Source organism: Empidonax traillii, unplaced genomic scaffold, assembly GCF_003031625.1.
Source record: "Empidonax traillii isolate 1590-97213 ecotype Southwest subspecies unplaced genomic scaffold, ASM303162v1 scaffold644:size547830, whole genome shotgun sequence".
Taxonomy (NCBI): Eukaryota; Metazoa; Chordata; class Aves; order Passeriformes; family Tyrannidae; genus Empidonax; species Empidonax traillii.
The window spans coordinates 512,680-540,540 of record NW_020955837.1 but is presented as its reverse complement, the minus strand read 5'-3'; the positions used below and the strand labels follow the sequence as shown (position 1 = coordinate 540,540).

At 37.5% G+C, this 27,861-nt stretch overlaps 1 protein-coding gene across 4 annotated transcripts in view; it reads left to right on the top strand.

The window, feature by feature from the left end:
* The window catches only part of ZCCHC2 (zinc finger CCHC-type containing 2), a 28,678-nt gene extending 2,529 nt beyond the window's left edge, over window positions 1-26,149 (top strand). The window contains exons 2-13 of one of the 4 annotated variants that reach the window (XM_027899113.1): window positions 1,126-1,202; window positions 3,440-3,511; window positions 6,673-6,785; window positions 8,750-8,844; window positions 11,411-11,494; window positions 13,354-13,411; window positions 15,981-16,119; window positions 17,641-17,705; window positions 18,552-18,646; window positions 21,208-21,336; window positions 22,070-23,578; window positions 24,567-26,149. In XM_027899113.1, the coding sequence (XP_027754914.1) occupies window positions 1,126-1,202; window positions 3,440-3,511; window positions 6,673-6,785; window positions 8,750-8,844; window positions 11,411-11,494; window positions 13,354-13,411; window positions 15,981-16,119; window positions 17,641-17,705; window positions 18,552-18,646; window positions 21,208-21,336; window positions 22,070-23,578; window positions 24,567-24,634 (2,504 nt within the window). In that variant the 3' untranslated portion in view covers window positions 24,635-26,149. The remainder of the gene's footprint in view (window positions 1-1,125; window positions 1,203-3,439; window positions 3,512-6,672; window positions 6,786-8,749; window positions 8,845-11,410; window positions 11,495-13,353; window positions 13,412-15,980; window positions 16,120-17,640; window positions 17,706-18,551; window positions 18,647-21,207; window positions 21,337-22,069; window positions 23,579-24,566) is intronic. The other 3 variants (XM_027899114.1, XM_027899116.1, XM_027899115.1) reach the window with 3 other exon arrangements.
* Window positions 26,150-27,861: the final 1,712 nt, after the last annotated feature.

Below are 27,861 nucleotides of genomic sequence, written 5' to 3'. Positions count from 1 at the left end.
TCAACAAAATTAATTAAAAAGCGTTTACCTTGTATTACATGGTAATATCCAAGAATAAGCTTTGTAACATACGCTTACAGGAGGTTTATTTTTTTAAGAAAAAATATTGTTGTTATGAGTAGTTCCCAAAAAACTGCTTAAAAATAGTAGATAAAAATCAAAAGGAAAACATTAGCTATTAACATGACCCACCTCCCTCCAAAAATTTTTGAAAGCTTCTAAAGGAAGCATTGATGGTGTAGTGCAGGTCAAGCTGTTTTTAAATAAATTTTTTTTACACGTAAAGGTTTGTTCAGGCTTGTACTGGAATAAAATTCTGTTGAATTCTTAGGCCAGCATAGCAGCAAAAGTAAAAAGCTCATCTCAGCTACATAAGGGTGGAGTATTACCTGAACAACGTTGTGTGCTTGCAAGAAAATCTCCAGGCCCTGAAAGCCATATGGTGCTGCTGCTTGCCAAGTCACAGCCAGAACTTGCCTATTTCTGAGTAGACTATGGGGAAAGAATGTTAAAGCAGCAAGTATTTAGAGTACCTTTCTTCCATTTCAGTTGAGTTTATTGACACTCTTTACAGTATGATTTGAAGTAGCCTTGTGCTGCTTCTCTTCGTTTTCTGTTTGTCAACACGCATTTCTGTCTCCTTCAGGCCTTCCCCAACTCTTTCCTTTCACCTAAGTGCCCTTCAGAAATGGAGTTCTTTGGCCTTAGTTTGTCTTCATTATTACTCGATGTTTCATCAGTGGGGGTGGGAAGACGCTGTCTCTCGCTTTTCTCAGCACTTGTTACTTCTTGAGTAAAGATGCAATTTTACTTCCTTTTATTGTCTTTTCATTTATAGTGGTTGTGTTGTTGTAGTTGTGTGACTTTTGGTCTGAATAATCTCTTGGATAATGCACAGATTCCCGTGATCTTCACTGAATAGATTTTGGTTAGGGCAGGGAAATACTTGAGAGAACAAGGTTGTACCTGCCCCCCGGCAGTTTGTTACAATAAAACAGGTCCTGAAGAAGAGCAGGGCTGTGTGAGTCAGGGAGTAGCTTACAGGCGTGCTCAGAGTGCCTGGGGAAGTAGGGAATGGTTTCAGGCTGTTGTTTTGGAGTGCACAATAAGGTGTTTTTCTTTCAGCTGTACACATTGAGAAGATAACCCTGAAAGGAGTACCAAGAAAAAGGGCTGACAAACATTTGGAGTACACATTCAAAGTAAGCAAATAATGTCCAGAATATTAAAATAATTGTCTTCATGATATCTGTGTGCCATAAATACATGTAGCTTCTTTCAAATACCAGCTCAGAAGGCAATTTTGAGATTTTTTGAATTATCCTATAATTCCTTTGATTTCTGTGTGCAAATCAGATGTTTTATGTAATTGTGGCCATAAGGTGGGAAGATGTAAAACACCAGCCATAGCTGGGTATGTGATACCATTCCAGGAAACTTGGCTTCAGTGTAAGATTTCTAACATTAGTCAGTTGTTTGCTCCAGTGGCATAGGAGCACAGTTCTTGTGTCTGCAGCTATATATTGCTTGGAGTCATATGGTCATCTTTGATCTGGTTTCTGGATGTTTACCATATGAGGATGGCTCTTTTGCTTTTTGAGAAAACTGGGAGTTGGCTCATTTATTTGTTTGTTTAGGTAAAAGCAAACAAGCTGGAAAATGGCCACAAACTGGAAGGCCTACCTCATATAGTCTTCATGTATTGTAATAGCTGAGGGCAGCATGTGAAACAATTAGTGGGTGAATTTTAAAACTGAAATGCGGCTTCTTACTACTACGTAAGAGAAACTTTCGGTGCTGAGGTCTGGTGTTAAAGACTGTAGGTGTTAAATAATAGCTGCTAAGGCTGTTGGTGGTGATGTTCTAATTGAATCAAAGTAGTAATTTTCTTAGTAAGGGCTGATTAACATTACGAGTCATTTTGCCAGTAGATGCAAGTCTGGTAGTATTCCAGATTTGAAGATAAAGTTAAATGTTCCCCTTTTTCACCCAAAAAATAATGGTTTATATCAAACATTGTTACTGGCCATTTGGCATGGGTTATTGGAGATCTTTAAAGAGGTAAAGTTAAAAACAAAAAAGCCATTTTGAGCTGACAGTTGATGTGTCAGAGTTTGGTATTGTATTCTCTAAATGGATGCACTTTTCTTTATTTGAGGACAGTAATGTGTGGAATGTAGCCTTCAAAGTCTTTAAGGTTAACCTACCTAAATATTTCAGCCTTGTCATAGAACTTTTTTCCAGATAGTCTGTGAAGTGACTACTAGGAAATATGTAATAGTAGATAAGAGAAGTTTGTACAGAAATCCTATATGGATTATCAGTATTTACCTTTTTGAAAATTCAGCATATAGACAGATTTGACAGTGGGTTTGAATTTCTTTGTTAAAGGAGGAATGTGGAAATATTCTGGGAAGTATTTCAGTAATCTTGAAACTCTTCCACCTCAGTTCTTTTAGGAAAGAGTTTCCTGTCCTCATCTGTGCAGGTATATACTGTGCTCCTCAGTACAGACCATTTTGTGCTTGTCCAGACACTGCTTTTTTAAGGTCATAACAATAATTGCAGGGCACTGAGGGTAGTTGGGGTTTTTGGGGACCAAGTTGAAGGCAGTTGGGGAATGACATTATTCTGTCCACTCTTGGGAGTAAATGAATGTTTATAATTTTCATGTCCATTCTCACTACACAAAATCTTCCCATGTAACTAATTGAAATCTTTAGCCCAGAAGTGAGCTTAAAGCTGGGCAGCACTTATCTAACCAAGCTTACTTATTTTTTTTCAAAATATGCCTGTGATGGTGCTGTTTTACTACTTACACATTGTGTCAGGACAATAAGCTACTGAAATTTTATACAAGCATATACCAAAGTGTTGTCTGATTCTTGAGTAACTTCTTTAGTAGCTTGCAGTACTTTTTAGGACTTGTAGTCTAGAACTTTATATGACTGTGTAAGAATCAAGTCTGAGGCAGATAAAATTATTTTATAAGTAATATAAACAGATTTTTTTTGCTGTTTCATTTTGACTCCTGATAATGGTAGTGAGAACTGAATCCAAGATATCTGACCTACAGTCCTTTTCTGTGGTAGCTGTTTTTTGTGATTAGCAATGTCTGATACAAGTCCTGTAATTACGGAGCCTTCTGCCTGGCTTCTTTCTGAGTCAGTAATCTTCAGGGAATTAATTGCATTTCCCTGGATTTTTTTTCATGCTCCCTTTAGCCACAAATTAACATGAAGGTGAGCCTAAAATGTACATTCAAAATAAGTGTCTCTGAAAAAGTACACCATTATCCCTGTTTTGTCTGATATTTACCTAATTGCAAGTGTTATCTCTTATCCCGAGATTGTCAGAATTATGGAATTATTCAGATCAGCTAATTGGTATGATATTTGGAAAAAGAAATTTTTCTCATTCTCTTTTCCTTCCTTATTAGGTAACCTGGTCGGATCTTTCAGTAACATGTGTAACAAAAACACACCAGGAGCTTCAGGAATTCCTGCTAAAAGTATGTATTGAAATATAAAAGTAGTCTCTACACATGAAGTTTGTAACTTCAAAAGTGGTGTAGGAGGTTCCTGGGATGTAATTACAGAAACAAAAGCACGCTAGCAGATTTTTGTACTGGTCAATTGTATTAATCATTTAGGTCATGTATACTGTGATGGCGCATCTTGAGAGAAGAAGCAACTCTGCAGAATGTTTGGGTAGTTTCCCAGGAGGAGACATCTGAAATGGCTCTTACTGTTTTAATTGAACTACCATAAATCTACCAGATGAGTTTTTAATACTCCCTACAGAGTTCATGTATAGGTACATGCTTGTATGCTTATTCCTGTCCCCGTTAAAATGACCTTTAAGAGTACCATTTGTTATTTTTAATTAGTGAGGCAGAGCCCTAAGCATAACAGTTTGAAATTTAACTGTTGTATTCTTCAGTAGAACAAAGACAGGCCTATTCACTATCACAGGGAGTTAAATTTGAGGAAAATCTATCAACTATATATGCCTATGTGTGCTTGGTTAAAAAACCTAAAAATTTTCTCCATTGTATTCTCCCCTGTCCCAAGCAGGGAATGTGTTTGTGTGCATAGGCCATGTGCAGACCCCATCTGCATGATGACCTCCAGCTGTATGTTTCATTGCCAGTGTCTAATATTTTGGGTCCCACCTATTCTGGGAAATTCTGTATGTAAACTCTTCTGGGCACTAATGAAAGCTCTGCTTCGGACATAGTTTGATGGCATCTGGTGTTCTTAACTGCAGTGTTACTTGCAAGTGAAAAGCCAGTGACTGTACAAAGGTCGTTGTCTTGTTCACTGTTTAAATTATTAACATTATTTTCAGGCTTTGTAGAAATGAAGAAGTGAGTATTCACAACTGTTTTAATCTAGTTGGAATATCTAATTCCAAGAGTTCCCAGAGCTTGATTTGTGAGGATTTGAATTAGGGGCAGCATGTGTGGTTGCAGCTGGGTTATCCTGCAACATAGGGTACATGCATCTGCTCCTGAAGAAAACCCTGAAAGCAGATCTGTCATGCAGGATCCTGCACAGCTCTGGGATGAACATTCAGCTGCACACCTCATGTTCTCCTACCTACCTGTGTAAGACAAACATCGGTGTCTGAAAAGGACCTCCTAAACCTACTTGCTGCCAGGAGGAGAAGCAAGAAAAACAGACAGGATCTAGGATGTTGCAGACCTGTCCTGTTTGACAGGTGTAGGGTGTTCTGTGTGCAGAGTCTAGGTATATAGGAGATGGCAGAACAAAAGGAAGACAACAACAAGTGCTGTGAGCTTGCTGAGATGTTCTGTGGAAAAAGTGCACAGCTGAAAAATATATATGATTTGTGTTGGTTTGATGGCCATAAATATAGAAGAAAGAGAATTGTTAAGTAAAGCAGGATAAAACTTACTCCTTGCTTTAAAAAACATGAAGTATGAATGCTGTCCACTTCATATGCACTTGCATTTTGGCTTTTTGTTATTCTTGCTTCAAGTCTGTGTGGCGTTGTTAAGTAGTATGCTCATTTCCTAGGGACAGAAATGAATGGTCAAAATACTTGATGGAAAATTCCAAGGTTGCTTGTGATAGAAGTAAGATAATTGGAAAAATTGTTTCAGAATAGAAGCATTGGTGGGAAATGTAGTAGATGGGAAAACTTGGATGCCTTATATTTACAGAGCACTTTCTCTTAGGTGATAAGCATGAAAAGGTCTTTGCATGTAGGAAATTATGTGGAGGATTAATAAGCTTGTAAGTAACCAGGCTATCTCATTAGCTGAAGTTAAGTTAAGCCCCTAATCTTAGTTTTGTATAAGTGAATCTTTAACTACAGAAGGAATTGCATTCATCTTAATGAAAGTCTTAAAGAAAATAAAAGTTGATAATTTTCCAGAGACAAATTTACATACAAAACACTGCGACAGGAGGTTTGCTCATTCCCATGCTTCTGCAGGAACTTTTTAGTACCTTTTAGTTAATACTGACTAATTCTTCAGTCAGAGTTCCACGGTGGTGCATATTAAAGCCAAAGGGTCTGTTAAGAACAGCTGCTCTCAGCCCTTCTTTCTGGTTTACATCTAAGACATTTCAGGTGCTATAGCACTGTACTAATCTAATACTAACAGCACCTGTCTGTCTCCATTCCAGGGGTCCCTTTTATTTATGTTACCATGCAGTTATCTACATCAGACACAGCATTTGGTGAAAGGATTACTTAGTGCTGTGCTGTTGTACCACAAGCAGGATGTAATATCCAGCTGGCACTCTGGATCAGGTGTATTCCAAATATACAAGAGGAAGATGCTGCTTTAATGTAAATTACTTTGTGCTGTTGATCATAACTGGTGGTAGATGTTAACCACATTAGCAATAGCTTTGAACCTTAGTAAAAAAGCATTTTTGCCATGGCAGTTTACTTTTAATTGCCCCAAAATTAAAATACTTTCCTTTAAAAAAATATAGATGAACAAATTCGATCAGCTTTGATGTATCTAAGTACATTATTTTGGAAGTTGTAAATTTGAAAAAAACTTTGTTGTGGGGAATATTTTTCTTTTAAAATAGACATGCTCTTTAGTAGCAAGAATTTTTCTTGCTGAACATCAGAAGACCTGTAGTACTGGCATTGGAAACAGTTATACTGAATTTTGATAAGAAGTTTCAGTGTTAATAGTAGCTGGACAGGGACTTGCTATTGATTAATGTCAATATTGCCTGGAGATAGGCAACTACAAACTGGGGTCTAGTATATTATATGAAACAGTCTCTTTTCTACTCCTGTTCCTTTAAAATAGTTTTATATAGATAAGCAATGATAGTACAGTGCATTCAGTCCTCTGTGGTCATTTTTTTCATGTTATTTTCAGACCTAATTTATGTGTGTGAAGGATTTAAATAAATCAAAAATGGCTGTAAACTATTCTGGGAAAGAACATAGTATTGGTAATTTTCTGAATGTAATTCAGATAGAGCTTTAAACTGTTTTATGTCTGGATTTGCCATGAGGATTTACAGCAAAGCATTTCTCTTGCAAAACTACATGATGTTGATTTGTTGTACCTCAAACTGGAACAACAGAATTTCTTGTTGATACCAAAAGGTATGTAGACTTAAAGTGAACAAAATGTCAACTACTCATTTTTCGTATTAACCTTTTTCTCAGCTCCCAAAGGAACTGTCTTCTGAAGCATTTGACAAGACTATTTTAAGAGCACTAAATCAGGGTTTTCAGAAGAGGGAAGAACGAAGGCATGCTGATCTTGAGCCCATAATCAGGTAAATGTTTTAAGAAATAGCCCGAAATGCATCACTTGGAAAGTGATTGAAATCAAACCACATGACAGTGGAAATTCTGCTGCCAAAATACAATTTATGAAGAAAATGGGAACGCAGTGATGAAATAGATACTCTAGACTCTTTTTCTCTTTTCTTTAAATTGAGACTTTTATTAAACTTAGTTAACTTAGTTCTTAGGAATAATTTTACAGTTACAAAAATATTGTCCTGAGCAGCATAATATAGCAGTGATTGGCACTTCTGCAAGGATATAACTCCATTATACAGTGTATATTTACAAATACTAGAAACAGTAACTCGAGTGCATATGTTTTACTTTTATGACAGGATAGAGAATTTTAAAGGAATAAACAGTAATAGTGAAACATGTATATAAGAAGCATGTATATTAGAAGTAGCTCACATGTTTGTAAGAAAATGGCCCATACCACATAACCTACTATATATTGATGAGAGAGCTTACTGGGATGTGGGACATGTTGGTCAAATCCTGTAACTCAGAGTAGGAATGTGAATTTGGGGGTGCTTACCTGTTCTGTTTGTTTGCTACAGATATCTTATTATGTTGGTCCTTTTCTGTCAGAATTGTTCAGCCTAGTTGAAAACAAATTATTCATCATGTTAGCCCTGTCTCTTGAGTTGGAGTACTTGAAGAATCAGGCACTGCTTTTCAAACTCCAACTCATAATGTTCTGTGGGTCCAAACATTTTGTCCTAATATTTTAGTTAAAGAATATACAGAGCCACTCTGTGCCTCAACCTCCCCCTACCCAATTTTTTTATTTTTTTACATTTTTATCTGTAGTTTTTGTATGTCTTTATTGGCTTGATTGTCAAGCCAAAAACTGAATCTGTGTGAACAATTTTGGCTAAAAAACACAGTGGGTTTAAATCAATAAACCTGTTAAATAGAGGTTGACTGAAGGGAATGTATTGTAATACAGAAAGGTTGCAGAGCCTCACTGCACAGTAATTACGAACCCGAGAGACTCACTTTGAATATAACCTTTGAATACACCCAACTGTATTATAGTAAGCAACTATAATTACAATTTGCAAGTTATGTTGTGAGTATGCAGGAATGCTACATGAATAATCTCAAGAAAATAGAATTACTATATACAAATTCCTTTTTTCTTTCAGTGTCAATTTTAGCATAAATATATACTTATTTGGGGGTTTAAATATGTGCCCAGTAGTCAAAAAATTGCTCTCCCCTGCCTCTCCTCCAAAGAAATAGAACTGGGTAGTGTTTCCTGGCAAGTAATAACTGAAACCTTGGCGTGTGGGAAGTGAAAATCATTCATTCTTGGCCTGTTGTCTTATCTGAAGCTAAATAGAATTTGTCACTGACCCCTTGGGGACAGACTCAGACCAGTGCAGAGCAATACTGAGAATCCTACCCTTTGCTCTAAAATTAAAATACTGACATTTTAGATAAATTCAGCTTTGTATTTAACCATATAAATGTGTTTTAAGAAAGAGGTGTGTTGTTTTGGGAATTTAAATGCATTCTCAGTTAAAAAAAAAAAAAAAAAAAAAAAAAAAAAAAAAAAAAAAAAAAAAAAAAGTTAAAATGTAAGGTCCAGTGCTTTTGGACTCAGTCCAAACTCCTCTTTGACAAAATGTTACGAGTGGCTAAAATGTTTGAATTGGGATGGCTCAAAAGCATCTACCTTTTTAAATTAAAAAAACAAGAAAAAAAAAATCATCATACCAATTTCTTATACTGGCTGTGCTCCAGCCTTGTACTAGAACTGAACAGCAAAGCTCAAAAGTAACATTTAATGTTGTTTATTCTGAATATACAATTTGAAATGTTTGGACTTCTTAAGAACTACCTATTTTGCTTTTCAGTGGTACTGTTGTAATTTTTGTAATTTTTTGTGTTCTTTTGATGATTCTATTATTTACAGTTTAACAAATTCTCACTTAAATTTCAGGCAGCTATTTTCAAATACATCACAAGCTTTTCTGCAGAATCAGAGAGTATACAACTTCTTCCAATCAATTTCATCAGAATCTTTGCACACTCACAGTAAGAAATACCCTAATACTGTTTTATATAACAAAAAGTCTATAAAAAGTATTCTTGCTGTCATGCCTAATTAGAGTTTTATAATCTTGTATTCATGATGCGTTATATTCCACTGGTTGTATATGAACTCCTGGCCAATGAATAGTTCCTAGAGCAGATACTCTGAATTTTGACAATGGCAACATGCTATATTTCATCAGTTTATGTTCTTTTCTTTCTTTCTTTTCCTCTGTACCATTTGCTATTAAAACAGATAGTTATGAATTGAGTATGTTCAACAGTTTGGCACTTCTTCTTTAACCGTATCTTAAACTTCAGAACAAAAAGCTTGAGCTGACCCAAGCTTTTGTTTTCTTTTATAGATTAAGCATCTGTCTTGATATTTAAACTGAGATTTTTTGGGGGTACATAGTACGTAAGTAGTGGGATGGCCCTAATTTCAGAACATACGGAATTGTATTCTGAGCACTGGTATTGCAGAGATTTCTTTGGTGAACCTCTTACCAACTTATGTATTACAAATTGTTTGTACAACCAAAGCTTGGCTTCTCTCTGTGGATGCCTTCAGATGTGATCTTTGTTTCTGTGGAGTCTTTTCTTCTTTCAGTGCATGTAATGCACCATGATAGTTAAGGCATTGACTATGAGGCCACTGCCTCAGAAGTTGAAGAAGATCTTCGTAAGGAATTGAATAAGTTGGAGATTTCAAACAGACTGCTCGAATGTATTTGGAAAAAAATAGGGGAATGACAGCTGAGTTTAATTTGAATTGATGTGTGCGATCTGTGACAAATGTATTCTTTCCATGAGGAGATAGAGGCATTGTGATCAGGGTGGAGGCCTGTAGGGGCTTTTTTGACTTTTGGGCTAGTGTAGGGCAGAAATGATCTGCAGAATAGGTAGATCAGAAGGGTAAAATAGGCAAATGCCAATTGTGTAGGAAGTCTTACAGGTTGTAAAGGGATCATAAATAAGGGATAATTTTTATAATAATAAATAATAGGGTACATGAAAGTGCATGAGGATTTGTCAGACTGGAACATGTGATAGGAACTTGATTGTTTCATAGAGAGGAGGAAAGACTCAAATGGAAGATGATTTAAATTTTCAAATACCAAAGAGTCATAAAGAGCACAATCTGTTCTCTTGGACAGAAAGCACTAGGCTTAACTTGTTATGAGGACCAGGGGCAGGCAAGAACCTGGTGATTACAGACAAGTCCAAAGCAGTGAGACAGGTCTGAGGTCAAGGCAGAAAAAAAGGTCAGTAGGTCAGGGTTAAGAACAGGATCAGCAAAGTACAGGGCCAGGCACAGGTGTACCTGCAGTGCAGCCCAGCCAAGGGCCTGAGCTCAGATGTGTGACTCCCAACCCAAAAGACCCTGACACTGAGTTAGATATTAAGACAACATTTGAGGAAGAGAATTAGTGGGGTAAATTTAAGTATGAATGACTCATCAGGGGTAGCTTGCAATCCCGTTTCCTGTGATACAGGCTAATAGAAGCTGTACTAAGACAAAAGTACTCATCCCACCTGTTGCCAAAATCACTTCAGTTGAGTGGCTCATGAAGGGTTTTTTTATTGTTGGCCTGTGTTTTTCTGGGTTTATTGTTTGGGTTTCCTGGAATCCTGCTAAACAGGTCTTTATACCTTAAATAATACTTGGGATCTCACACTGAATAATATGTTCAGTAAGTTTAACTATGCCACTGTGGTTCCATTAAGGAGGAAATCAATTAGCTCCCTCCTGGTTCATAACATGAGTTGTTAAACACTTACTCAGGTTGGAATAGACTTTTGATTCCAACAGACTTTATTAGAACGTGATCTCTGAGGATTTAGTACCTTCAATGCAGACAATATCCAGAAGGATCTTCCCATCAAGTGTTTCAAGCTCCTACGCAACAGCTTTCAGATGCTTTTACCTGCAGTAACTCGGAACTTTTTGAGGGGGAAAGAGTAGACTCCTAGAATTAGATTCATTATTAAACTAAGTCCTTTATCAGAGCTCGGCAGTGGTATTTTTCCAGCAAAACTGTTAATATTGTTCCTTCTCTTTTTTTCATCCCATCTGGCATGAAAAGGTAAAAATTGTGTGTGAAGACTGTGTTAAGGGCGCTAGAAGACTTTAGCCCAGACTAGTTGTCTTTTGGCAGGTGAATGATTTGACAATGGAGTAGTGTAATTTGTTGAAGAAGAATGCTAGTAACTATCATTGGTCTCCTTTCATTTTCTGTTGTAAAACAAAAAAAAAATTATAAAGCCAAGCCTGAAGTGCAGCATAATAGGAATATTTCTAATATTACCACAATCAAGATGTTTTGAAATTGCACCATAGCTTTAAAATTATTTTAGATACTATTTTCTTCAAAATAAAAGTGTCTCTAAAGAGCCTTTACTCTTGGAGGTGACCTGCTTTGAAGCAGGCGATGTTCAAACTATTGCCACACACAAACCAATAGGTTCAGTCTTCCATTTCCCTAGCTTCCAATTTAGTGCAAGCATTCAGGAACTGTCCAGTTGTTCAAGATCTATAAAGTTACTACATGAACTTTATTCTCTGCAGGTAACTTACAACCCTCTTTGAAGACGGTTAAGACACCAGAACACTTCAAGGAGGACAGTTCAGAAGCTTCAAGTCAGGAGGAAGGTAGTTGTGTACTCAAAGGTGGTTCTTTGAGATATTTTACCACACTCAGTTCTAAAAAATGGTACACTTGACGGATTTCTTCCTTGATACAGAGTGAGAGATTTGAATGAAATCTGCTATGCAAAGGAAGAGTTTTTGTGTACTTCCAGCGGTTTCCTTAGGAGGTTGCTCTCTAATTCAGGGAGTGGTAGTTTTCATAGACAGCTCAAAGGCAGAAGTTCACAACTGTGTTGAAAACTGTGTTGAACAAACAGGAAGGTATATGTTATAATTTAGTTAAGCCAAGATTATGTGTAGCTTTTCACGTCTTCACCTATTTATTTTTCAGTTACCAGGGTTCAGAGTTGAGTGCAGCATTTCAGGAGTCTGCAGACTGTTTTGCATTAAATGTGCCCAATTTATTGAGCTTCTGGTTTTACACAGAAAGGATGTTCAGGAGTTCCTCTTCTTATTTTTAACCTATGCTGTTTTTATACTGTGAACTGTTAATAAGTTTGTAGTGAGTATTGATTACAGTCTGAAAGCTGGTGTTTTTCCAATTGCTCAAAAACAGTTCACATATGGAAGCAGCAGCCTAGTGGCTGGTCAGTAATTTCATTCTGAAAGCAACAGCAAGCCAGCTATGTACTGTTTTTGGTAGCAAATAGGTAGAAGCTCCTGGTAGGGGGAAAGATGAGAAATGGGACTGATAGGTGGACCCAGACCACTGAACACTTACTCTAGCTTTCACAAAATGACAGTACTCTTATCCTGTTTCGTGTTAATAAGTTTGCAGTCAGTAATCCACATATGCAGTTTGATCAGCTGTTTCTTATGAAAAAAATTATTACCATGTTCTTTCTCAGAACACACCAAGTAAATTTAAAATTTATTTGGAAATTGCTTAAATAGTTTTTCACATACATGTACAATAATCTCTTCACCTGGTGAAACTACAAATGCATTTCAGAACACCTTTTGTGCCATTTTAGTGAACTGTTACCAGAAACTTAAAAATTGTGGGTTTTTTTTTTCCCCTTAGATTTTTAAACCATGATTTGGACTTAAGTGTAGCATTGAGAGGAGTCCATGCAAAATGATACCAAGAATACTAAGATCATCACAGCTAGAATAAAGAAAAGTTGCTTTTGTTAAAATTTAACAGTTGCCTTAAAGAAATGGGTAAACAGTGTCTCTAAAGTTCTTGATTTTTGCTTCATAGAATCATAGAATGGTTTGAGTTGGAAGCGACCTTAAAGATCATTTAGTTCCAGCTCACCTGCCACAGACAGGGAACCTTCCACTAGACCATGTTACTCAGAGCCTCATCCAGTCTGGCCTTGAAGCAGTATCCCTTTTAGTCAGATATAATTTGTAAAGCTTTACTTGCATAGTGAATTTTGACTTTCAGAATGAAGTACTTTTGTTTAAGATTTGTCTTCATTTGTTATTCAGAATGTGACATAGTTTTGAGAATAATTTCAGCAGTTCAGAAAAAATTACAAAATTTTATGGTTTTTCTGACTCATTCCTGTCTTCTCTCCCTGTTCTTTCATACTGACTGATACTCAGTCACACATTTAGTCTTTATGATTAAATGTAGAGGTCTGCAAACATTAACAGTTTTCATAGTTCCTCTCTTTCTGCTTCATTCTTCTGTGAAATGGAAGGTAAAGAGTCTTGATTATATCATCTGTACAAAGTGATCTGTCCTCTATGCAACACCTGTTAATTTCAGCACTGTAAATTAGCCTTGCCTTGTTTAATGGAGCTATTTTCTGCTATATGTCTGGTAGTGATGGAAAGATGAATTTGTTGGATTGATCTAAAGGAAGAAATGGGAATTTCTATTGAAATTATGCTTTGTTTATTTTTTCCAGATGTAATGCAACACACATCAATTCACAAGAAACATAATGGGAAAGGTCCTGTTGCCAAGTAGGTACTAAGACATAATGTGACCATGCTACATGTCTGAACTTCCTTTGTTAGTGCTTTGAGAGTATGTGTCCTTCTAGATTAAAGCTTGTTTATGAGATTTTTGTTTGTTTAGGGTGGGGTGGTCTTACTTTTGTTTGTGAGGTTACTACACTTAACCTGTATTAGAAAAATAATTCAGATGATCCTATTTCTAAATCTGTAGGTCTAGGTCATTTGGGTATCTCATTTCCCCAAATTTTGTGAATCTTCACTATTTGAATTCATATTTTGGTTTGTGTTTATAAGCTGAGTAGCTTAAATCTGTATGGCATGTATTTTCCTGAGCGCGCATATCCCTGTGAATACGCAGAAAATCTCCAGTGTTGTGGATTTTAAGCTTAAGTAGCTTCAAAAATGACCTTATAGGAGAAGGTAGTCCATTCTTTCCCTTACTTATTAGCTGATGCATGCATACCTTGTTGGCTTATGTCCATTTTAAGTGGAAGCAATTCTTAACCGTAATAAAGTAGTTTATATATGCTTTCAGACCTATGAATTACCTAATGTGAATTCACCCATTAATATATTTTGATCAGAAACTTAGGATATGTTTGCACATAGTTGTGCAATACTTCAATTAAATTAAGGGAGAAAATGGATACAAAATTTATTGAGATTTACAGTTTTATTGTGTTGATTTATCTGTAAAATGTATTTGTCTTGTGGTGAAAATTTATCTGGAATTGCAATAATTAGAATATAAACATAGCACAAACCAGTGTTGGTTAAGATCCACAGATCTTTAGCAAACAAAATTCTTGTGAACTCACCAACTGAGCAACTTAGTAGTTTGTGTCTGTTTTTTTTTTTTAACTGTCCTACTTTTGACTTACATTTCTTCAAGAAGAGAGTGTCATCTTGACAAAATGTATAATTTTACTGGTGGTTAAACAGCCTATTATGAAGTCGTAAGAGCAGGATCCAAACTTAGTAGCATGTAGTTACTGGTATAGAAATTGTTTTATTCATTGTATAATGACTGTAGTTTAGGATCTATCTTTCAAATAGGAAAGCAAGGGACAGACCTTTCTACAAAGCTGTGTGAAAGAAACTCCTTTAGCTCGCTACTATTTTGTTTAAGAGGGGAAAATGGGTTTACTTTACTGCTAGAGGTCTGTTACTCCTCTCCTGTTCCTGTGTCTGTCGTCTTAAAATCTGTGTCTGCTGTTAATGAGTTCTAAAGAAATGGCACTGAATGAAGCCCTTTTGTTTTCAATATGCATAAAACTGCCTAGAGTTGGGAGCAGTTCATCTCGGATAGCATTGGTACATTGTGCATACGTCTACCTTTGTTTTCATGCAGTATTGCAGCCTTACTCTTGAGGAGTCCAAAAATTTACTGGTAGGAATGAGATCAGACATACTAAATAAACATACAGAGTATCACAGCTTCTATGAAATGACCACAGATTTGGCAGTGAAATCACGTACCTCCATGTGGTGGAATTTCTCAAGTGACCTTGCTTACATCTTTTCAATCAGGGGCTTACATCTGTCTTTTGGGATCTTCTTGGGTTCTTTCCACTTTCTTAAATTATTGTTTTATATTCTATTGCACATCTTGTAAGTAGTTTTGAATGCTTATTTACAGAGGTCTTTGGTAAGTAAACTGGAATTTCAGCATGTCTTGCTTGTACTTTCAAGTAAGCTGGATTTCTGCCATTATGGGAACTGAGTAACATTTCATATTGCAGTAACCTTGATGAAGCAGCTTGCCAACAGCCCTGAAATAAAAGCACTTTCAATTATCAACTTAAGTATTTTGATAAGAATTTAAAAGTGTTAATTCTTTATCTTTTTTTTTATCCTGTCAGCAGTAAGGCATGATTTTGTATGAGGCATGAAAAGTTTATAGGTCCATGTGCCCTACTAAACTCGGTCAGAACCCTGACTGTTTTTCCAGCAGTTTTTGTTGAGCAGTGGTGTCAGACCTAGTTAAATATTACTTCTGACTGGCTGCTGTAGAGCAAAGCTTCAGTGGAAGCCATCATAACATCCAAAGTAAATGCCAAATACAACTCCACTTTCCCAGCACTACTCAAAACTACCAGTCCTGAAGGTAAAAATATAAAGCAAGATGACTATTTTGAAATCGAAACAAGGACAGCTGCAGTGTAATCTGTAGGTAACACTCCTTTTCTTAAATATCTCATGAATTCTGAAATAGGGATTATGAAGTAATTCCAGCTTTGTCATTAACAATAAGGAAGAAAGAAGATGAATTCAAAATACATTTCTCTCTGGAAAATTTACCCACATCTTTGTGTGTAGAAATATTCAAGGGAACTGTTCTCTACAAATTCTTTTATTCTGAATTTTGCATCAAATTATAGTAGACAAATGAAAAAGGAACTCCAGTTATGTTCAGATCATTAGTATAACTTTAGAGCACAAGAACTCTTGCAATTTGTATCTTAAATTGCTTGAAAATTCTGAGGGTTTTCTGGTGCAAATATGTGTATGTTGGTAAGAAAAGCCTGCAAGTTTGTTCACATCAGCGTAACTTGTTTTTTTTTTTTCTTTTCAGCAGCACTAACAGTGCAAAATGTTCTTCACTGGATAGCCTTAACATACAGCACTCAGAGCAAAATGGGGTAATGGACTGGAGAAGGAAAAGCTGTATTGTCCAGCAGCACCCAGAGCACTGTACAAATCTACTTGACCAGGTATGTTGCTATTTTTAATTCAAAGCCATATTCTGAGGCACTTGAGAAGACTGTGCACTACATGTGATGAGATTTAGCTTTAAAAGATGAAGGACCCTGCTAAAAGTATAAATAGGTATTGAAGTTCAAGTTGCTACTGGCTTACCTTGATTAGAAAACTCATAATTACTTACTGCCTCAGAAAGTTGCGTATTTTGTTTATGAATTAAATAAAACTTCCCAGTAGGATACAAGTAGTCAGAAAAGTCTAGTGTTAATTTCTAATCAGGCACTTTCCTATTACTGTAGCATTGTCATCAGAGAGGATTTCAGAATGCCTGGGCAATTACTCTGATTGCAAGGAACAAACTAGAAACTGTATTAATAACTAAATCATATTAATTCTACAGGAGCTACAACAGGTTAAATGTCTTTGTTCTATCTTACCTGCATTAGTTAGGTAACTTAAGTACTAATCTTTGAAAAAAGTTAATAGCTAGATGCATTGACACTTTTTGTGTGATTTGCGTCTCTTCAGTGCTCAATCCTCATTATGAATATAGATGAGAAGAATATTTATAAATAATATACTGAAATTAGGAGAAGGAAGGTTGCTCACTGCTTATATCTGAAAAACCTTGAATGTTAGAATTGCTTAATGTTACTCTTACACTACACACAGAATTTGGCTATTGACTATTTTGCAGGGAATAGCAAGCCAAACAAAAACAGTTTCCTTATTTCACAAAGCAGGGTAATGACCTGAGATTGCTTCTTAAGGTGAAATGGTAGGCTGCATCAAAGTCTGAAATACTGAAAGCTTGAGGCAAGAAAAAAGTTAATTTACTAAAGCAGAGGAAAAGCTGTTTCTTTTTAAAGGAAGTCCAAATACAACCATTTGGACATATTATTTCAGAGTTTTCACAAATTTTACTCCTTTGTCAAATATGAGTTATTACTAATAGCTAGCAATAGCATACTTAAAGGATTGTATAGGTGCTGTGTTTTTTTCTTATGTGCTTTTAGGTTGTATTCTAGAGTTTACTAACTTAAACCTCCAGTTTAAGGCTAGATACCTGCTTGTCACTATGTAGAAATAATTTGTCATGTGTACTTCCCACCCCTAGCTATCAAATAATTCCATTTACATCAATAACTTTTGTAGCTCGTTAAGCCTGGTGATTAGCCTTTTTAGCAGGTATGTGATGAAACACATTTGGTTTTATCCTCAGGAGGAAAGGACAAGGATGCGAAAAATAATTTGATTGATACCTTTGCCAAATATGAGTTATTACTAACAGCTAGTAGTAATTCTGAAGTAGCGATTTGCTGAGTGTTTTGCTGATAATGGCATAAACACGAGACAAGATGCATTATTTTTGGAGGCCCGGGTGCACTGAACAACTACTTATTTGGATGGTTATAGCACTTTTTAGTGCACTAGTCTTGGACTCAGGGACCTGTTGATCTAGAAGGGTTTTTTGTTGGCTTTCATAATACAAGTTCTATTGTTTTACTGGCATCTTTGTATTTTCTGTCTAGCATACAGTGGAAAAACGAAGTCTGTCTGCAGTAAGCAAGAAGAAGGGAAAACCGCAGCTGGAAAAGTAGGTTTCCAAAGTGACTGGTAGTCCAGAAACAGAGTGTAACGTGTTGACTCTGATAAACAGAGTCTACAATCAATTACATGCTTTCTTTTGCTACTGTGGAACGAGAGCTGGTGTAGTGTGAGGCCAGGCTACTAGGCTACATAAAAATCTTTATTTTCCGTAAAGAAGTAACTTGAAAAAGAGAATGTAAATGAATGGATTCATTTCTCAAAATATCCATTGTCATTTAGCAAAAGGATGAAGGACTGGAAGTAGGTTCTTAACCAATACTGAATTGCCTTTTTCCATTTATATTTATTTGAAAGTTAAAAGGTGTTAAACTGTCCAAAATATACTGAAAATCAAATAAGGATTGACAGCGGAATTTAACATCATGCAGTGGGTGGTAACTGGCTGAAATGTTTTACTGAAGATAATTTGCACATCAGAGGGCTTCAGAACTTCCTGTGGGTGACACAACCCTGCACTGTGAGAAGTGAAAGCACTTCCAGCCTTATAATCTGCCTTACTTCAGAGTTTGTGCCGTTTTGTTACTCTATACCCAGATGCTTTTATGCTAGACTGGTGTACAGCATCAGCTGCACCATATCCTTTTTTGTGTCTTTTCTTATTTAGGTCTTTATTCATAGTATTTAATAACACTGTTTGCAGCCTAATTCCTGGTATATTGCACTAGCAGCCTTTAGTTATTAATTTATTATTTAAATTTCATGTTATATGTATTAAATACACATTTCTGGCCTGGAGTCACTGCTTTTTTTACATTCGCATTATGTGTTCATTCATGGTATGTTATTTGTGTCCATGCATTTGCAAAAATACCCATGAGAATTATTTACACAGGGAGAAAGCAAAGAAACCTGAGTGCCGGTTGAATAATAGGAGCAATGGAGTTCGAGTTGCAGCATCACAGCACATCCGTACTGGGACAGCAAAAGGTAAGGTGTTTTCTCCCAAGCTGTTTGTGAGAAACAGAATTCCAGCTTTGCTGATTTATTCAAGTTCCTCTATAAAAGGGAAATCACAAGTCTGCAATCTGTTTTGGTGAAAGTCAGCATGTTGGTAGTCTAGTTTGTGCTTTGGCTTGCTGTATAGAACATTAGACTCAGTCTTCTGTATGCAGTTGCATAGGATGTGTCTCTTTTCATGCTTAGGTGGCAAAATACTAGTAAAGTCTCCATAAGTTGATTTATGTGGTGTAGTAGTTGCAGAAACAGTTACTGTTGGGCTACTTCTGTATGAAATTTAGCAGTCTAGAGTGTGTGGAGGCCCTGTATATTGTCATTAGTGTTCTCTTTACAGCCTACTGGTTTCTTCATCTATTGTGGAGTGGCCCATGAGGAACCTTTATAAAAACCTCTGGTGCAAACTGTCGATGAACTGTAGTGCGTAAACCAAGTGACTACTGAGCTACAACACAGAACTGTGTATGCTGACCTAGCAGGGTTTTCAGGTTTGGGTAATCCAGCAAAATGTAGTGTCTAGGCCAAAACTTATGTACATCGGTCAGTTTTAAGACAAAATTATATTTGTGTTCCTTTAGTAAATCAAGTCTCCAAGCTTTTTTACAAATTTCTGAAGGTCTACCCATTGATTTTGCCTTCTTGGTGTTTTCTAAGTTCGCAATAACAATTGCAGCCTTGCCTCTCTTATATGTAGTTTACACGACAGAAGGCTGACAAAGAGTTTGCCTTTTCCTACACCACCTAATTGGCATAAGTGTTGTAAGGATTCTTAAAAGTGCCTTGTCTTTCTGTTGCTTCTGCTTGCGGTACAATCTTGATTAGGCTTTCATTCTTTCTTCTCTCTGCATCTTACATTTGAGAGTTCCAGGCGGATCCCATTCTGAATTACTGATGTGTTTTTTGGGCAAGTGTTTTTACCTTCTACAAACAGTATTTGACTAAAACTTTAAGAATTCATTTCACAAACTTAGCAAAACCAGAACAGTTTTGCAAACCTATAGTTAAGGGCTGTACAAGCAGAAAACATACTCTACAGCAGAACTTTGCTGTGTACATTTCTGATTGATTACTGCTTTTGTAGTCAGGCTCTAAGCTTTTATGAACGGTCGATGAGTTTAGGAGGTGGTGCAAGTTCGGGTGACAAAGTTAGATAGGGAATGTTTTGCCGTAGTTGTGTTTGCTCGCTACCCCCACTCTACAGATGTGAGACTGCCTGCCTGATCACTGTTGGCTGGTTCAAGAAGCAGCTGTAACCCACAGAAGCTGAAAGCCATCATGTCCTGCTCAGAGACAGGCTTGCTACCTATATAAACGTTACAATGGCTTTTGAGATACTTATTGGAGACATAGTCTAATGAAAAAAAAGTCATGTTGCAGTCTGAATCTCTGCCTAGTTTTATATATCCAGGCTTGGTTTGGAATGCCCTATTTTGAGTCCATATACTCTTAACTGCATCGTGTTTTCTTCCATTCTTCATTCCTATTTTTAGCTTTTCTGAGACATGGGTTAGTTACACCGGTAACTTTTTTAAGACTCGATACTTTGTGACCAGCACTTTAGACTCTGGTTTTCAGTGATTGGAAGTTGACACTGGGACTCCAGATTACATTAGATGTTCAGAGCACTTGTTAAAATAATTTAACCAATTATGGGATTAATCCAAGAAATTATTTCAAGAATTGAAACATTAAGGCAGCTTTTTGATAACCCATCCCAACCTGTTAAACTTGCAGTAGCAATAAAAAATTTTTTTAAAATACTATTTTATTTATAAATTATTATTGTAATTAATAAAATAAGCAATAGCATTCTAATTTTTTGTGCTGGAATTTTGCCAACCAATGTTTTGGGTGTTGGGATTTCTTTGCAGCTAGCGTCTGCCATAGATTCTGAGAGAGGGTGAATTTGTCATTCTTCTTCCCCTCTGAGGCTGAACTTGAAAGCCAAACCATGGTAGCTACTGACTCTGAAAGGTGGTTTGCAGCAAATGAGTGTCCCATGATCCATTCAGAGATCAGAAAACAATTTAACCCTTTTTTCAGTTCACTACTCTTTCTTTAAACAGGATTTGTTGATAGGGTTTGCTTAAAGCCTGTTCTAGAAGAGTGAATTGTAAAATGATGTGTTGTTTTGATGTTGCCTGCTGAGTTAGCTTTCTGCCTGTGCTGGTAGGACCGAGAAGTATTGCAGCTCTTCCAAAGGAAATGTTTGATCGCTACCATTCAGAGGAAATTATTGTTGTAGTGCGATCTGGTATAAGCAAAAGTCATTAAGGGTCATCATTCTTTTCACTGCTTTGCATAAATATCAATTTTCAGTGTCACCTTCTGTAACACCGAGTATTCAGTCATCACAAATTTAGGGACAAGACCAGTCCTGAATGCTGGGCGTGGAAATGCTAGGAATACAGGGGACAGGTGCTATTAAGTAGGAACAGGCAAAAATCTGAACTAGTGTGAAACGTGAGCAAACCAAAATAACCTCACTTACATACATTGAGATTAAAAATAAGAATGACAACTTTTATTTTTAGATCTGAATCTGGACGCTGGATCTGGTCATGATACTTGTGGAGAAACATCATCTGAAAGTTACAGTTCTCCTTCTAGTCCACGACATGATGGGAGGGAAAGCTTTGATAGTGAAGAAGAAAAAGACAGAGGTTGTATTTATGGAAAGTGTGCATAAATGCCTTTATTCCTAGACTAATGTCTTTCTTGTATTAATTTTAATTAGTATTTTAGTTTTATTATCTCCTTTTTTTTTTTCTGAACTAGCCAGAGTAGTAAGTAAGTAAGTAGTAAATGAAAATTATTTTGCTTTGTGAGTTTCATGACTGGATGATTTGACAGCTTCTAGCAAATAACAGGACTGTTTGAATACCACTGAGTTTTAGGTTACTACAGATATGTAGTAATTTTTTTACCTCAGTGGCATAGCTCTCTTGAGAAATTTCCACAGTACAGTAATGTGAAAAACATTGGTATGAAAGGGGCTGGTTTTATATCAAATTATGTGTGTTATGTCTGAGAGCTCCATCTTTTTGTACTGGTAGTTTGCCATTCCTTCCAAATTTGGGTAAGCTGTGGTAATGTCTTTCTAGGCAGATGAAAATTCCTAATTCGGTCCATATTCTATTCTTCACATGTGCAGATATACACAAATCAAAGACACAGTAGTTAGTTAGGCCAGTGGATATAGGCAAGTGTTGGAGATGGACCTAGCTTAATTTGGATGATTGAAAAGAATCTCAAAGTTGTTACAGTTCAGGAAGACCTAACTATCGTTCATGTCATCAAACTTACGAGGTTTTATATGGGTAGGCGAGGTCAGGGCATGATTCTCTATTGCTTGAGATTCATTCTTCTGACTGACAAATGCTTTTGTCCCCATAGATACAGACAGCAATTCTGAGGATTCTGGGAATCAAAATACAACCAGGTTTACAGGCTACAGTCCTGTCAGTTCATCAAATATGAACAAATCCTCTGCTCAGATCTCTTCAGTGAATAATGAAAATGGGAGCCTTTCAGAAGATCCTTTGAATGCAAAGTTTCAACATATTTCCTTCATGCCTGCCTTACACTGTGTGATGCACAGCGCTGCCCAAAAGCCGGAAGCAGTTGTCCCACCGCCCATATCTGCAGATGGTAAAACGATGGGAATGCTTGTCACCACACCTGTCGCTGTCTCGCCAGTGAGAGAGTCTGCGAATTCCCCGCCTGGTGGAATGGGCCCAGTCACCTCTGGTGAACCTGAGAAACGTCTTGAGCTGATGGCTTCCCCTTTGCCAGTCCCATCCACTTTTCTTCCACATTCTGTCCAGCCTGGTAGCCCTGCTTTGCATCTGGCAATGCAAAGATTGAAAATGACCTCTCCACAGGGATCATCGGAGAGTTGCACAGTTAATGGACCACAGCAGCCAACAGGAAACTTAAGTATTGGATCACCAAATACTGCCTTTATCCCAGTCCACAATCCAGGTAGTTTCCCAGGATCCCCAGTTCCTACTACAGATCCCATCACAAAACCTGCATCCCAGGTGGTAGGACTGAATCAAATGGTGCCTCACATTGAGGGAAACCCAGGAGCAATCCCTCAGCCTACCAATCTAAAGGTCGTTCTTCCAGCAGCCGGTCTCTCCACAGCAGCACCACCGCCTCCACCAGCTTCGTACGCTTTGCCAGGCAGTCCTCACGCTACCAGTGTGTTGCCCAACCAGAATACAAACGTGCTAAGCACTGGAGCAACTTCCTCACCACCTCAGTCCGCTGGCTTAGGTGTTGGTCAGGTCCAGTCCACTGTTCCTCCTGCAATACCGACACACACGCCAGGCCCTGCCCCCAGCCCGAGCCCCGCTCTAACACACAGCACTGCACAGAGTGACAGCACATCCTACATTAACGCTGTTGGGAATAATAACACTAATGGGACAATGTTACCTCCGCAGCAGTTGGGATCTGGTCCTTGTGGTTCTTGTGGACGTAGGTGTAGCTGTGGGACCAATGGCAGCCTTCAGATTAATAGCTATTTTTATCATAACCCACTTCATGGACAAGTCTACAGAGTTCCATCTTTCTTCCCTCTGCCATCACTTTGCAATGGCAGCTACCTCAATCAAGCACATCAAAGCAATGGAACACAACTTCCGTTCTTCCTGCCTCAGTCTCCATATGCAAACGGGCTTATGCATGACCCAGTGATGGGGAGCCAAGCCAACTATGGTATGCAGCAGATGGCAGGATTTTCGAGGTTCTATCCCGTATATCCAGCACCTAACGTAGTTGCCAACACAAATGGGTCAGGACCCAAGAAGAATGGGAATGTTTCATGTTACAATTGTGGTGTAAGTGGACACTATGCGCAGGACTGTAAGCAGTCATCCATGGAGGCCAGTCAACAAGGTAATCATGATAACTCCCAGCGGACTTGCTTTTGAGTTTAGCAGTTTCTCTTTACCTTTCTGAATGTGCTGGTTTTGGTCTTGCAGAAAGGTGTGCGTGCGTGTGTATGTTTTGTGTAAATGGTTGTGCACTAGTGACCTGCTCTAAAACTACAAAGTATCTTATCTCTCCTGAAAATCTTGTAGAACAGTGCAAGGGAACGGGGTTCACAGTGTGAAGTTGAAAATGGGTGTGAATTGAAGCTGGAAAGTCAAATGATACCAGTCCTAAATTGTCCTCCTTTTTTCACTGGTTTGCTTTTGACATTATGTCGAGACTTCCATGTTGTCTCAATTTTTCCATTCCCATTCACTGGGGTCTTTTTTGAGAGAATTCGTTGGCAAAAAAGAGAAATTGCTGTCTATGATATGACCTTGGATTTCTAAAACTTGTGAGAATTTAAAGAAAAAACAACAGACTGGCCATTTCGTAGTCTAACTAAGGCTTACCTCTGCCCAGTCAGCTATCCTTCTGTGTCCCATTATGCAACACATTTAACTTCTCAGACAAGTTGCAGCAAAAAGCAGAAACCAATTGAAACTAAAAAATCAAAGGAAAGGTTTCCATTTCTCTCGCCATCCAGAAGAATGGGGGAAAGTGCAGTGTTTGCATTGAGCATAAGCTATTTTTGGTTCTTGTACTTGTGCCCATTCTGACTTCGCTTGTTTGATTGGACTGGAACAGGAAAGATGAACCTTGATGGGGGTCATCTTTTCTTTGCATTTTCCCAGTAAAGCTCAAGTCCTGTATCTCTGCTCTATATCTTTTTAAAATTTACAGTTCTAGCAAGCAGATGAAAGAAAGCAGGGTAAAGTCTAAGGACTTACTTTAAAAGGACTGGAGGATGATAGTGCCTTTTGAAGAGCATGTCCATTTTGATACCTTGTAGTGGTTTTGTAATCCATTTTAATTGTGAGCAGTGACTTAGTAGTTCTCTTTCCTGTTTTAGGCACTTACAGACTGAGATACGCACCTCCCCCTCCCCCTTCCAATGATACCTTGGATTCTGCAGACTGAAACAAGTAAACATTGCCTACTTAAACTGAAGCTTGGGAAGCTGGGGGAAGGTGTGTGTGTGTGGGAGGGAGGGGCTGGTCTCGTGTTTTGGGACATTCCCGGTTTTATATTCTTTTGGAATTTTTCATTGCTTTTGCACCTCTGTTCCGTACAAAAGAAGAAAGCTGAGTCCCTGGTCTCCTCCTGGTTCTACAAAAGGCTTGCATAATGCATGTAATTCAAACACACAGCCAAACAATCAGACAGAGCATTCGAACCATGCTTTTGCACTGAGGACTTGAGACATGTGCAATGTTTACTGCAGTTTTTAAAAAAAAAAAATTCCTCTGACCTCTGACATCACTGGTGGAGCAGCCATATGGTGAAAGAAGAAACTTGGTCGTGTTCCCCACCACAATCTTCTTCCCTCCCTCCCTCTTCTCCTTTATGCTGCTGTTTTCTTTTCTTTCCCTGGTTGTCCACGTGGATTCGTTGGACTTGCATGAGTGTTTAGCAGTTCATACAGACCCTGCCCATACTCTAAATTTAATGCTCATGAATTGAGGGGAGATGTTCAAACGTCCTATTAGCAGAGTCCAAAGGAAAACACAACACTCTATGTGTACTATATGTGATAATAATTCATATACGCAGCTCTTGAGAGGCCCAAATAAATGAAAATACATAGAGCAGGAAGGGGCTGAAACTGTGTGGACCGGAACAGATTGAGGAAAACGAACGAGCCTAAATTGACAGATTTTTCTTCCCTTGTAGCTTTTTAGCCTGTATGTTCAGCAACAAAGGTGAAAAAAAATGGTATGAATGTTGTACTCAGTGTGTTTGCATTTGTAATGAAAGTTGACAGCATTTTTTCCTTTTTTAAAGCTATTCCACATCGTGTCAACACAGAATGAACATTACTTGATTGATTATTTTTTTCCTAAACTATTACAGTGTTGCATTGTACTTAGAATGTAAATGTTTTATTTCAAACTGAACAAAAGCTATGGTTTTCTACAAAATAGTCAGGTATTAGTATTAGAACCTGTCTACCAAATAGCAAAGTCACTATTTTATAACAATTTACCACTATGCGTAATTACGGTATAATGTGAAAGACTGAAATGAGTGTTAAGATGGTATTAAACATGTCAGTATCATGAGTAAGTTTAATGCTGCTGTATTTTTTATTTTATTTTTAAAAGCCAATATATGTACTAAATTGCTTCCAGGTAATATTTGATTTCCTAAAGTGCACTGAGGTTATCTGGAAGACGAGTGTGTTTTTTGACTGCTGCATTCAACACCGATGAACAACTACCACTGTATATCCATAGGGTTTGGCATTCCTCACAGTTCATGGCAGAAATATTCTTTCTTAAAATCAGACCCAGTGTCCGGTAGAGGGATGAAATAAAAATCAATCTTTGGTTCAGCCATCTAATAAATTGCTAAACAAAAAACTTGAAGAAAAAAAAAAAAAAAAGCTTGATTACTACATTTCTTCATAGGTAGCATTTATATTTATAGCACCAGTGTACATTTTGAAACTTTTTTCTTGGAGGGGGGGGATGGGGAGGGAGGTAGATGAAAGCTTTAATTTAAAAAAAGAAAAAAAAGTTTAAGTAGTAAATGAAAATTATTTTGATTAAAATTTTTATTTGATCTGGGTATTTTTGGACCACTTGAAATGAATGAACTGCGTTTGAGTTTAAGTGAGGGTGTTAAACCACCAATGGACTTGTATTGTGAATTACCTGCCAGTTGTACTTTATGGAACTTATTTTATGATTTAAAATACTGTACTGTAAATAGGAGGTATGTTACCTTCTCTTTATTTGTATGTTTACCATATACTTTGATATTTGAAATGTACTGGAAAGGTCACTTATATTTCTAGAAGAGATTGGATTTTATGCAACCTTTTTCCTTGAATTAACAGCAATAAAAAAAAAGAAAAAAAGTACCTGTGTGCATGTACTGTCGTTTATCACTGAGAATGATGAACCACTGCCACTGGGTATAGGGATGGGATCATGGCATGTTTTGGCAAAGGTACTGTTTTGGTTGGAATCTGTCACTTTTGAGACAAAGCTGAGAGTGTTTGACTTACTCTGAAGTCAGTCTTGAGTCTGAAGTCATGATACTGTATCTTGATTTAAACTTCTTCAAGATACGTACATCTCTTGGGAGAGAGAGGTTGACCTTGTGTAGTGAACCCAGGACTTGGACCTCAGCTCTTTCAGAACAGTTAAGCCTATCTGATGTGATGGCTCCTGGATTTGGGCTAAAACCCAAACATGCCTTTTTTTTTTTTTTTTACCTTTTTTTTTTTTTTTTTTTTTTTTTTTTTTTTTTTTTTTTTTTTTTTTTTTTTTTTTTTTTTTTTGACTGTCATGCAAATAATGTGTGTGCTAGTCGTGTAATGACTGGAAAGTGAGATCTTTCTCCTATTTCTAAAATATATGGAAGGGCAACAGGAGTTGCCAGGAGTAGGGAAGAAGCTTAGAAATGTGCAGCTTACAGCTGAAGGGTCTGTTAGGAATGTAGTATCTGAATGTGCTCAGGTTGTACTTGGGAAGGGATACTGAGGACTCTGTCACCTCACTGTACTATACAGACAGTGTTTCTAATTCCTACTGCTTAGCTGCAGCTTATCTATGGAGCTGAGGACCACAGACTATATTGGATCTTTATCCCAGCTCACTCCCTAGAACAACCTACTTCTTGAGAAACCAACTAAGGTGATGAGGAGGCTGAATGTTGCCCATGAACCCAACCTCTTTTCTTCAGTCAACTCCCATAATAATGGTGGGATGTTGAGCCCAGGTGTCACGGATACCATCACACAGCTTCCATTGCTGCAAGTGCCTTGTGTCCCCTCCCTGGACACAATGGAGTGCAAACACCTGTCCAAGGAGTTTGTAAATTATCATATTACTCTGAAAGTACAATGTGCTACTGTACTCTTTTACATACTCTCATTTGCCTCTGTGCTGCAAACAGCCCTGACTTTGACAGATCCTGGTTGCATTTATCAATTCAGAAATGTAAAAATACATACCCTCTGGCACAGCAAACGGTATGAAATTGCCTCATTTTTCTAGAGCTCGTTTTGCTGGCAGCACTTGTACCTGGCTGTCCTCTCTGGCTGCACCACTGCTGTCTGTGCACTCGGGTTTAACTACAGCTGCAGTTCAAGACAGAGATTCTCTCTCCTGCTGAGTGGTTTGGAAGCTGCTGAATGC